Source organism: Aquila chrysaetos, chromosome 3 (assembly GCF_900496995.4).
Source record: "Aquila chrysaetos chrysaetos chromosome 3, bAquChr1.4, whole genome shotgun sequence".
Classification (NCBI taxonomy): domain Eukaryota; kingdom Metazoa; phylum Chordata; class Aves; order Accipitriformes; family Accipitridae; genus Aquila; species Aquila chrysaetos.
In genome coordinates this window covers 5,258,115-5,271,156 of record NC_044006.1, presented here as the reverse complement: position 1 = coordinate 5,271,156, position 13,042 = coordinate 5,258,115, and the positions used below count along the sequence as shown (strand labels likewise).

The following is a 13,042-nucleotide window of genomic DNA, read 5'->3' as shown; positions in this document are numbered from 1 at the left end:
ATTTAAATAATATAATGGTAATACACACATAATGGGATAGAACTAAAACCCTAGGATTTGTACGATTCCTTTTGTTTGCTTGTCCTGAAACATCAAACCCACAATGTTCTCAATTTGCCCAAATCTGAGATATAACATTGCTTTTTTTTTTTTCTTCTGTGGGAACACAAGGCTCCAGAGTTTTACTCCTGCATTAAAAAAAAAAAAATCTATTGCTTTGCAATGAAACATTTTTCACCATTTTCAGTGACCTGCACAGTGTGACCCAGATCATAACCAGCATGTGGTTTCAGTTGGAAGACCCTTCAACATACATTTTAATACACAGCCTTGAGCCCTCATCAGCCTTCAGCAGAGGAGTTGCACTTGGAGTCTGCACCACTTGCACTGTTACTTGAAGAGCATGTTCTTTCAGCAGTTTTTCTTGCTGAGCTATTTTTAGCTTGAATGTATTCCCCAAACCAGTTCTTTGCCCAGCTGCGAGGCAAAGCAGAAGCAAGAGCAAGCAGTAGTGCTGCTCACGCTGACATCGCTACCAAAAGAAACTCATCAAACTACAGACTCAGAGCATGTCTTTGGCTGAATAATCAGTTGTACTTTTGTCACCCTTATGACTAAATACTGTAATTCTATTACAAACAGGACAGATCCACTATCTAGCAGTTCTGTTAAACCACAGAGTGGGGGAGCAGATGGAAGGGAGAGGAGAAAGCTCCTGTTCCAAAATAAGCAGCTATTACATTTACACCCTAATGTAAGCACGTTAGTTCTTGTATATTAACTAATAGCGCAAGTGAAAATGAAAACCTTATGTTATGTCAGTCCTGGAACGTGCCACAACATCCTTCAAGAGTCCTTAACTGCATGTTGAGAGAGGTATGAAAGCAAAAGCCTTCTGAAGGTGGTGGAAGGATACTCAGCACCTTCACTGAACTTTGCAGCAGGCCTTTGAACTGAGAGACAGGCTCTGGTTTCCAGCTGTGTCTGGCCTTTCTTCCTCACACATTGAGAAAACTATGAAACCAAAGGTCAAATGCAGTGAGGCTTTCACAGGTGGTGAAAGCAGCGATTACAGTAAAGCCTTCTCCATCCGAATCCTGTCACGTAATTAGATTCTGGCTCTGTTGTTCTATTTCAGCCCACATGGTGCTTATCACTAAGTGACACTATGCAGTAGCAAACCTGTCACAAGGATGTAGGTTGTTCAGGGACAGTGGGTTATGACACAAGGGTCACACTGGGCAAGTATGTAGTTTTTATTCCAACTGAAACCTGAACTCCTCATTGCAGGGCTTATATCACAGAAATTATAATGATGGACAACTGTAATTGCCTGGGAGACGAGTGACAACATAATTAACTGAACTCTTGCTGATTTGGAGCCTTGACAATCCAGACCGAACTGAAGGCCAAACAAATGAATAAGATATGTAATTAAGGCAACATAGACGGCCTCTGCATTTATCCAGTATCATCTACTGGACACCCAAAGGCAGTTTTCTTATTTGGATGCAAAAAATAGTTTATGAAGGAACATAGACACAAATATTGGGCAATTTTAAAGCAGTAAAGTTTTTGCATGCAACTTGCAGAATCTGCCATACCAACTCACCCTTTTCGTACTGCTCTTTAGCCTCCTACTATTAGAGAAAACCAGCAACTACTCTTACCCTGTTATGGGAAATGCTGGCATGTCACTCAGCTACCACTTTTTACATGCTCCAGAATTACCTTGGGGTAAAAACAAGTTTGTGTCTCAGTGTCTGCCTTCTAATTTTGTACAGACAGTAACAGGCAAGTCCCTCCTACCAAGGATTTACTACTACCCATAATTGTACATTGTAAGCAGTACTGCACTGCCACAGTCAAGTGCGTGGGTGACTCAAAGCCCTGGCACACATCCTCTTCACAGCTACTTATAGGAAGGATGAAAATAAACTTCTTCTTGAATTGAACATGATGTTCTGGGAATAGAGATGCCAATTTAAAAGGCAGAGCCTTTGCCTCCTGATGGGCAGCAGACACAAGCTGCTTTACGAGGACCAAGCACAGGGCACTCCCATTTCTCCTCCCTTTGCCTGGACTGGAGCTCTCCTCTGAGAGGGATCCTCCCCACCAACCCCCTTCCCAACTCTGTCTGCAAAACTACCTGTCACAAGAGACAATCAATGCAATTGCTGCTGGCTACAGCTCACTTACTGAAGGCTGGATTGATTGCTTACTTGTCAGTCCAGACTCCACAGGCACATGCACGTGTCCAATTCTACCCAGCCTACCCCTCCCTTTGTAGAAGATTATCAGAATCACACAGATCTAACTAAGAGCAGAAACAGGATTCTAAAGTATTTCTTTTGGCTTGAGCTACAAATCCAAGAGAAATCCAGTTTTATGACAATCATACATACAGATACTGTGCAACAGACTCTATGCAAAAATATATTTGGCAAACAAAGGAACACATTTTTGGGACAGATAAGAAACCCCATGAACCAAGAATGTGAGCTTTTTTGCATTGGACTCTGCTGAACACTTGCTAGGGTCTGCCAGGCAGGTGAGACTGCAGGCTAGTAAGAAGAGCTAGAAAGCAAGGACTGAGGTGTGGGAAGTCAGCATAGCCCCATACACATACAGATGGGCTGCACCTGCTCCAAATTTGTCTCTCATCAGCTATTCTGTGCCCCTACCTGCAAGCCTGTAGCTTGCTGTGGCTTTGCTGAAATGCAGTTCCCACAACGGACAAAACAGACACTGCTAAGGTTAACTATGAGGACAGAGAACTTGGCAGCATCTCCTGCTTGTAGGACATATCGATGCATTGCCATCTGATAGCAGACCCTGAGATCTTAGTGACACGCAACTCCTCAGACTGCTGAGGATTCAGTCACCTGTAACAGTCCAATACTGTCAACCTTGGTGTAATGCTGGTCCCAAGACCCTTGGATGCGAAGGAGACAATGTGATTGTGTGAAGTAAATATTGATCTATTGATCAGCACTCACAGGCACATGTGAGAGTCGTTGGGCTCATGAACATGTGACCTTGCTCCAGAGGGGACAAGCAATTAGTGGTTTTCCCCTCGAAGCCAACTCCAGCATCTGCACTTGTGCATGTGTTGAACACGTTAGTTAGCAGGACCTCAAACTGGACTCTTGTGGTGGAGAGCTGCAGCCCACTCCACCAGACCAGCCAACAGAGACTTCCCCACCCACCGGGCTGCTAGGCGCAGTACTCATTATCTCCCTGGGCAGCCTGTTTTGCTACAATTATACACCGCACATGTACGTCAAGGGAAACAGCCAGACACGCATAGATTTATTGCCCCTCTCGCAGCCAGCATGGAGCACTCACGACCGTCACAGGATTCCCATGTGCACATCGCACAGAGAAAACAACTATCTTGAGGCCACGTGCAGACTCTCAGCACCCGAGGTACTTGGAGACCAAGAGCACACATGGCCGTAACTGCAGGGTGTTCTTGGGGCAAACCATAGGTGACTGAGCTAACCTGCAATGACCTGGTCCTCTCACCCTCAGGAGTAACACTGCAGAGGACATGGGAGCAGGCACAGTCTTTGGCTTCTAAGAGATGGCAATATATAAATTTATCCAAGTATCTTCCCGAGCCTAAATTACTGGAGAAAACATTCTAAAGGTAGTCTGAAAATACCCCCCGAACACTCCCCAAACTTCAAACAGCTGAAGAACACCTGGTGCTTGAAGGTTTATGCTCACTTTGAACAACAATAACAAAAAAACTTTGGTATGTTTCTGAACTTAAGAAATAGCTCTCCATGTAGTGTTGTGTCATTCCCCCCTCCCCCCAACTTATGGTGACTGCTTTAGCATTGTGAGAAAACATTCAGATTTTGGTCTCTATCTAAATTTGGAGCATCACTGACACATACACAGCAAACTCTGTCTGAAATGCATCCAAACATCATTTATAGAGAAGAAACATAGTGCCTCCAGGTCCGCTCAGTTTTCCCGAGGCAGCTGCAGTTGCCTCAACTGAGGCACTGCCAGTTCAGCTCCGCTTACTTCTGCTCTGGGCATCCTTTGGTTTAAGCTAATGAGAAAGCAAATACCTGGAGTAGATAGATACTCTTAACATGAGACCATGGTAATATCAATGACAGTCAATGCATTTACACCATAGGGGATCTGGACAGAGATAAGACTTGCCTGTGAGTTACTTGAGAGATTTCAAGAAAGTTTCAAGACCCTTCCAAAAATGGCTGGCTCTGCAGAGGTGCTCAGAGGGAGCACTCCTGCCTGAGCAGACAATACAAAAATACCCAAACCTAGATTTTAATACCACCCAAGAACACAACAGCATTAATTGGATGCTTTTCCCAAAAGCAAGAAATAGATATCTAAATTTAAATCAACTGAAAAGAAACCATTACTGTGACAGAAGTGGTGCGCTATAGTGCTCGCAGTAGAGCTTACAGTCACCTCACTGAGGTGAGTCCTATGTGGGGCTGTGAGTCCCCAGGTGAAAAAACCAACAGAAACAGAAAGCACAGGACTCACCCAGCCACAGCCACGTCCACGTCTGCATTGCAGCAATGCTGGAGCCTCATGCCCACCTCAGACTTTCAAATGGCTCCTACAGCCAGAGCTACAGAGCAGCATGGCGCCCAGGCTGGGTGCAGGCTGGCCCCAGGGTGGGGCCCTGCAACCGCCCACACTCAGGTGCAGGAACTTTGCTGAACCCACGGGAAACGAGCCAGGACTCGGCTTTGCTTCAAAATGGCCTGCAGCTCTGTAATACAAAATCCTCTCTGTGCGAAGCTTGTGGAGATTGTCCACAGTCCACTGAGAGTTCAGTTTTTAGCCTTCACAAAGGCTCCTTCATAGCAAGTGCCTGCTTCATCCTCTGGGATCGCACACCAGCTCCCCTGCTGCGATGCAGTCTGCTGATAATCATTATTCAGCTGGAGTTTGTTTCCTTTAAACATAGGAAATTTGAGCATCCCCTCTCTAGAATCTTAGTCTCTCAGTCCCTGCTTCCTGGCCTGCCCTCCCCAACAACAGTGTGAGGGGAGCCGGCCGCCATTTCCCCAGGCCAGGTTTCCCTGAGGCGTGGCGGCATTTCCGAGGCCATGGCGCTGCCTCTCCACAGGGCCAAACAGCCGCCTTCTGAGGAAACACACCGAGCTCAACGCACAGGAGGTGTTTTCTGGCTCTGTCTGAGGCAGGATTTTGTATTTTAACAGCTTCAGAGAAAAACATGAAATAAATATCCAAAATAGACCACTTGTTGCTCAGGAGAGCACACGGAGCCCCACAGTGCCCAGAGAACAGCTCACCCAAGCAGAGGCGCAAACTCATCTGAAACAGTTTCTTATTTAAAAGCTCCCTTCAAGAGGGGACGTGCATTTTTGACAGGGGTAACCTGCCGCTTCCCCCGCGCTACGCTGAGCCGCTGGCCTGACAGGAGCCCTCGGAAACGTGTGCGTCCATGTCTTGCTCTGAGCCCAGCTGCGGGCGAGTTTTGAGGGAAGTCGGCCCTATCAAGGGGGACTGCGAGTCTCCTTCTGAGGAAACAAAGCGCGGCTGGGGCTGCTTAGACCCTTACGGGGGCATGGAGCATCCTCCCAAAGCAGCCGAGCAACTCGGGCGGGACGGGGCTCTGCTCCCACAGTAAATACCGGCAGCAGCAACTACTCTCCTGCAGTGAGGGATGATCAGGCAAGGCAGCGCGCTCTGCAAGCAGGCATGCTCCTCTCCGGACGTAGAAAAGACCCTCCTGCAGAAAGGGCCTCTCACATCCTGACTGACTCCAGCGCAGCTCAGCGGAGACGCGTGGCCCCCCCCCCCCGGGCTCTCGCTCGCGTGGCTTGGCCGTGCTCACAGCTGCTTCCCCTCATTACAATCAGCAGCCCTCGGTGGAGGCATCTGGAGTCCTTCACCTTCACCGACATGTGCCGTTTCCCCTTCGCCCGGAGTCCAGCCACCACGCAGCACAGCTCTCACAGCGGAGAAAGAAAACGGAGGGGGTTTCTGGGCAGAGAGAGAGGCTTCTCTGAACAGAAAAAAAAATAATAGATAGAAACAGAATGTCCCTACGCCTTGGTAGCAGCGGTGTCAGTAGCGTTGCCACTTGTTTGATCGTGACTCTTGCCGTATTGGGTGTTTTCACTCTATTCCCAGCTTCCCGAAATCCTGTTAGAATTTTATTTTGAACAAAAGTCCGCATCTAGTTTCGTGACTATGTCAAAAAGCTTGGAAGTGCAGTCCATATCTCTGAAAAACTCAGGGAAAAAAATGCAATGCCCTCTCGTGTATATACACGCCTGTGTATATCTGCACGTTTTCCTTCTGTTGTGGGTAAAGCTGAGGGTGTGTACAGAAATATGTTGTTGTTTCTGGGCACCTACCATGTATTTATGAAAGCCAAAAGGGAAACAGGGTTTTAAATAATTAACCATCACACATATTATAACTATGTATATATAAAAAATACACAGAGCGTTCATATACATATGCATTCTCATACTGCTTTAATAATTTCTGTTACGCTTTTAATCCCCCAGTTTAAAAGGGGCCTCTGGAATCTAATGTACAGATTCTGGGAGAATCTATAAATCTCGCATGGAAGGGCTGTAATTAAGAATGGCTTGAGAGAGAGGCACGTGAGCAGCAGGTCGGGTGGACCTTTCATTTGCAGATAAGCTCTCTGAGTAAGTCATTCTTCCCTGATTTATATTATAAAATGCACATTAATCTCTTTCAAACAAAACCTAGCCAGAGTTGTATCATTTCTGAGACCTACAGGGAAATGAGTGAGGAGGGAGGAGTCCAAGGGTAACAGGAATTAAAAGTCCATGTTTAAAGCCTTTAGTAGGGCATTTCAGCATCATTCCTGTTTCAGTCTGGATTATTGCAACTTCCACTGCTGGAGTATCCAACTCATTACTCCAAAGAGAAATCCAGAGACCAGGGAAAAAAAACCTTAGGTGACATAAAATGTTAGGTAGGAAGAACGAGAGTTAGGCTGTAGGTGTTTCTAAGCACAGGTGCTCATCATATAAGTTTTCTGTTGGTGTGGATCTGGTATAGTAGTTGTGATGCCTTTCTGTTGCCAAAGATGAGGGCTTTCCCAGTGATCTCAGGGAGATTAATGAAAAAAGGATAAGGAGTTGCATTCGTATTTTGGGCTGTTGGTCTGATAACATATCAATATGGAGTTGATTTTGAAGGTATAGTTGGTAAGGCTTACAAAACAAAGAGAAATTAGGATCAGGTACTTTTACCGGTTCTTTTACAGTCTGTTAACAGTTACTCCATTTTTTAAATCTCTTGTGTATTTGATAAAATGTAGATCTTGTTATAGCATCACTTTATAATCATTCCTTTATTTCCTATACACAGTAGAGGGATAACTACTGCAGCAGTGGTTTGCAGTGTGGTCCCTGCTCTGAGTATTTCTTTGTCTCTGTAACTTCATCTCTGGCTTGGCAACATCTGCTGGAGAGGAGACGATGAGAATCCTTAACGTTGCCAGAACGCAGGCCAGAAAGCATCATAAACTCTTTCCGATCTGCTTGCTGGATTATTACTTGAAAGCTAGCAAATGCAGCATGTGTGTGTGTCTGCCTAGGGGAGGGGTTCAATTACCTGAGATTCTCTGCAGATATAAGCAGTGTCTCGTGGGGAAGTCTCATTTAGTATGCAGAATAAAATCACTATGGCACCGATCATATGATTTGAAGACTCAATCCTGAAGCAGCACTACTGAAAAGGGGAGGTGAAACTGCATAAGACACTCTGTTCAGACAGCATGAGGCTGTGAGCAGCACACGAATTTTATTCAGCAGGCAGGAGGAGAGCTGCTGGATTGGTCTGTTAGATGTGTAGTCGGGAAACCACAGGAAAGCTTTATTTCTGGCAAGTCTGCATTTTGTCAGGATGCACCACTGGTGTTACTAGAAAAAAGGAAGCCCGCTGCTATGTGAGATTAAAAGGTAGAGGCAGTGATAGCTACAGAAGATCACTGTGAAACTCATTTGATAACCACCTTAAATACCTCCTCAAGAGTGAATTTAACCGTTGGAGAGCACTGGTTCCAACGGACTGTCTGGAAAGTATGGTGAAAAGGATGTATGTTCTGAGGAAGCGTTTCACTGACAACAGAGCAAACTAGAGGAGAACTTCTACCTGCATTGCTGACATTTGGGAAAAATAATACAAGAAAGCATTCTGGTGCCAGCATTCTTGTATTTTTTTCTTCCTGAAGCCTGGAGAGGGATTTTGTAGTCCCTTCCCTGAGGAAAACACCAACTAGAACTCAGTATACTGCAGACTTTCCAAAGAACAGGCATGGTACAAAATGTGATTTTGGTGTTTTTCCGCAGGCGACTCAGCCAAAGACCTGCTGTTGAGGAGCTAGAAAGAAGAAATATACTTAAACGTGAGTATTTTTTTCCTAAGTATTTTATATGTGTTTGTTGAAACCAGTGATTGCATTTCTAGAGCATATTATTTTTAAATAGACAAAGTCATTCCCAGGGATTATTTTCTGTACCTAAAAGTTTTAATTTTTCACATGTCCTGACTTTCAAATACTGCAGGAATCACAATTTACAACTTGATAAAGGCATGCAATTTAGTACAGAAAAGAATTATTTGTTCCAATTTAGGCTTTCAAGTCATTTTCATTCTGATTACACTGTTATGGATGTCTAAGAGGGGAATACAATCTTGGTGTCACACAGTGCAATGAGAATTGGACTGACATTTTTCAAGACATGGACTGTCATGGCAAACTGTGCACTGAATACCAAGGCTAAAGTGGAAGGGAGAAAGCATCCTTGCAGAGGTGCGATTCTCATAGCAAGTATATTTGTTCATATCATTAGAGACCTTCCCAAAGACGAGCCAAAGAAAGATCATTCTGAGATACTAGAATTACTAGAGGGACAGTTCCAGCCCTGTTATAGGTGCTGCCACAGGGGAACGTTCTCAATATCTCTCAAATAAACACAAGGCATAAACTTGCAACTCTTTTCCTAGAGATTGGTGTTCTGACCTGGGGATCAAACAAGTGATGAACATAAGCCCTTTCCTTACAAGTGATGGGAATCCTCTAAGTTAGGGGAAGGTGAGAGAGAGCTTAGAAATTGTCTCCATTATGGGTCTCAGACAGGAGAAAGGGGGAGGCCATCTGCTTGAAGGAAAAGTATATTGCTTCTGTTATTTTCATGGTCTATTTAGTGTTGAAAGACAAAACCCAGAATTATGTGAACAATAGTTTGTTTCTCATTAAACAAGCATAAAACATAAAGCCACATAAGTTTATGTCAGACAAGCAATGCTGCCTATGCTATTTAATTCACATTTAATTATTAATGTGATTGTAATTTGCTAGGAAAAAAAGTTATCTACATTTTGTTACCTAAAACTTAATGTCTCAGAACTTTCTTAGTAGTTCATAGAAAAAGCCTTATGCTTCTTCCATTGAAATTAGTGGGGATTTCATTTCAGTTTTAACAGAAAGGAATTCCACAATCGAGTTATATTTATCAGTATTTTCAGTATTGTTCCAATGCATACATCACACATGGTAAAGTTAGATGTATCTAACACATAGCTAAATGAGAAAGAGGATATATTCTTTGCAAATTTGAATGGATGAATTTGGCCTAACTTCACCTGTCATCTAGCACAAGAGACAAGAAAAAGCAGTAACACAAGATTCTGAAATAAGTGGGGCCAGATTTTCAAGAGTCAGTACCTAAGATTTCTGAAAATCTGCTGCTTTTGTTTTTTTTTTTCCTGGCTAAGAAAGAGCCTGTCTCTGCTGAAAAAATCCATTCCTTTATGTTTACTTTTTGAAGTGTGCTGGTTACATCCTTAATCTGGGTTAAACTGACCAGCTTTAATAATAAAAAAGTTTGAATACATTCAAATAATGAGCTTAGAGAGAGATAAAGCAGAAAGAAGATAAAGCAGAATTAAAGATATTTCCTGAATGCCAGCTAAACATACTGCTCTAGATTTGTATCTCATTTAAAGAGCTCCCAGCATGGAGCAAATTTATTGACTTCAGTTCAGTTGCTCAGGCTTTATACAGGTTCAGCGGAGATCAGAACCACTTCTATTTTATTTACCTCTTCCATTATATAAAAAGCTATGCATCTTGTAAAGAGCTACGGTCATCACTTAGCTGTATCAGTTGTTATCTTAAAAGGCTGGACAGATGCAACAACTCTAGTCTCACTTTTGAGTGAATTTGGAAACTAGTAAAGTCTCCTTTTATTAATAGAGATATTGACATTCTTGTTATGGACTTTTAAAACACCTGGATTGGGTCTGACATGCAAAACTGTAGCAGTATAAATGCCCTTTAGTGAAATGACTGCAACCTCCTCCAGGTTGTAAGGGTTTGTACAGTTGCGTCGCAAGTTTCTAACATCTTTGATGTTCATAATACATACCACTAACGGAAGCAATGCTACCCCCAAAGCCGTTTTAAGGACTAGTAATTCACATTTGTACAACTCTGTCGAAATGAGAAGCATCTTGCGACTGCCTAAGTGCAACTACTACGTTATTTTAAAACAAATCTCGGTCAGAGTGAAAAAAGGGACTTCTTATCTCCCTTAGGGAGATGTTTCCAAGACAAAAGTAATACTTAAAAAGCAAACTTAAAGCCAACACTTTCTTACAATTTTGTTGATCTTCTAAGTCCTTTACTTTATAGAAACACTGCTGGTTTACTATAAAGCATAAAAAGCATATGAACTAAAATCATGACCCAGGTGTTCCAACATGTTTTTTTCTGTAATCAACAGAAAGCTGACATTCACATTCAAGAAGGCAACATCTCTTAAATCACACTGTACAATCCCTGGTTCATTCTTAACACCAGGAATTGTTTCAGTGTCACGCACAGCTAAGAGTTCCCTGGATGACTCACAGAGAAGCAATATGAATTACAGTACTGCACATGCCACTTCATAATTGGGAGCATCTCTCTACTGAGATTTATAAAACCAGCCCTCACTAATGAATGGATCTAAGTGTAGGTAGAGTGATGCTGATGGGAAAAACCTCTCTGGTTTGTCTCTGTAGTAATGCCTGAGTTTTATAATGCCTTTCCTAGCATTTCCTATCAAATCTTGTTTTATTTTTTCTGAAAGAACTATTTATTTTATTTGTTGAAGCTGGGAATAAGCACTGAACCTGAGTAACTGTCTCACAGAAATGGGTTGCTATACGTTTACTATATTTGGAAAAGCATTTTTTGATCAGAAATGTGTATTTGTGGTTTTTCTTTAGGAATTCTCAGTGCATATCACAGTCATATCTTAAAAAGGCACTACGCCACAGAAAATTCTCTTCTTTTAATAAAAATATATAGATAGGAGTATCTAGTCTAAAAGGGGTGAATTAAAACTGAATGAAGCATATTAGTGACTTCTTGCAGGTATCTGTACATCTTAGAATACGCTCTACTTTTTAAAGCTTGTTCTCTTTTTAAACATTCCAGACTTAAATAGCTGCTCATCCCTGACAAAGCACAAATTTTAGCTGTCCTATTCTCTTTTAAATTTGTGTGCCTTGCCACCAAATTGTAATGTAGCGCATTACAGCATTTTAGATTCATTTGATTTACATTTCTACTATAGCCAGTTGTAGCTATGCACTACTATGTTATTTTAAACAGATACTTACGATTGCATTTCAGTGTAATCTAATGAGTGTAAAAATAAGGGAGAAGAATACTTCATTACTAAAAATATAAATTCGGAAACTCATCTGCAGTGCTAGTGTTTTTTGGAGGCATATTAAAAAAATCACATGTGTGCTTTAACACTGGAAATACCTAATGCAAGTGGTATAATAAACTTAGTAGTATCTAGAGAATCTCAGAATGGTTAAACATTTTTCTCTAGGTCTTCAGATTTGTTCAGGTCATAGGCTCACACCTTAATTTAGTAACAGATAGTACTAGAAATAGAAACGCCATTAACTTGTTTCCCAAGGCAAAGGATATATTTCACAGTGTGTTACAGCACTCTAGTCTATTTTTAGACCCAGTGTGTAGGAGTTATCACGGCTTGAATGTTAATAGGCACAACACACAAAAGCAAGCTGGCTTAGGTTAGAATGGAACACTACAAAAGAAAACCCCGTGAGGATAAAGAGGTTCTAATGTCAGTGGCATATCCTGAATAGCAGAGAAAAAAAGCATGCAAGTCAAAGATAACTGCTGTGGCAGTGTGACCATCTAAAGATGCAGCCCGAGAATAAGGTTACACAGGAAAGAACGTACTTTCCCTGGAGCTGCTGCAGTCTTTTCAGCAGCTAACAGCAATGAATGGCTCCAGCAATATGGAGAATAAAAAATTATGATTAACTGTGGACTATTTTGATTTTCCTTCTAAAGTTTATACAATTGGAGAGTTGGTGTGGCTGCTGTTGTTTTCTTAAATCTCCTTGGAGGTCAGAGCACAGGAAGACCTGACATTGGCACCAGTACGTTGTCCTTACAGAGAACTAACTATATGTTCTAATAGAGAACCAGAGAGAGGCACTGAACTACAAAACATACAACTAAGAACCAACTACTAGTTTTTCTGTGCTCTGCTTTTTATTGGCTGGAACTTTGGAAAACACCAATCCTCCTCATGAGGAAAGTCATCTTTTTTTTTATATTCTCTGCAGAACGAAATGATCAAACAGAACAGGAAGAAAGAAGGGAAATCAAACAGAGACTGACAAGAAAGGTAAAATCTTGCAATACCTTCTATTAGTTTTTAGAAATTTAGGAAAGCTAATATAACATCAACCAGTCATAGAGGTCATTAGTACACAAAACCTCCCTTAATATACACCCTTCTCAGCAGTGTCTGAAATAGTGGTATCTCGTAATACAAATTATAAAAATATCTACCTTATCTCAGCTACATGAAACTTAGTAGAATATTTATATATAAACTTTAAATCAGAACATGGATAGTTGCTTGCACACTGTGTATTTTGCAACTGTATTGCTAGAAAAGGACTGCTTCATTCTTTGTAGCAAGCAGGA

The 13,042-nt window shown here is 42.2% G+C and overlaps 1 protein-coding gene across 3 annotated transcripts in view; it reads left to right on the top strand.

The window, feature by feature from the left end:
• The window catches only part of PHACTR3 (phosphatase and actin regulator 3), a 115,860-nt gene that overhangs the window by 97,655 nt on the left and 5,163 nt on the right, over positions 1 to 13,042 (top strand). For all 3 annotated transcript variants that reach the window (XM_030009734.1, XM_030009735.1, XM_030009736.1), the window contains exons 9-10: positions 8,361 to 8,416; positions 12,676 to 12,737. In XM_030009734.1, the coding sequence (XP_029865594.1) occupies positions 8,361 to 8,416; positions 12,676 to 12,737 (118 nt within the window). The remainder of the gene's footprint in view (positions 1 to 8,360; positions 8,417 to 12,675; positions 12,738 to 13,042) is intronic.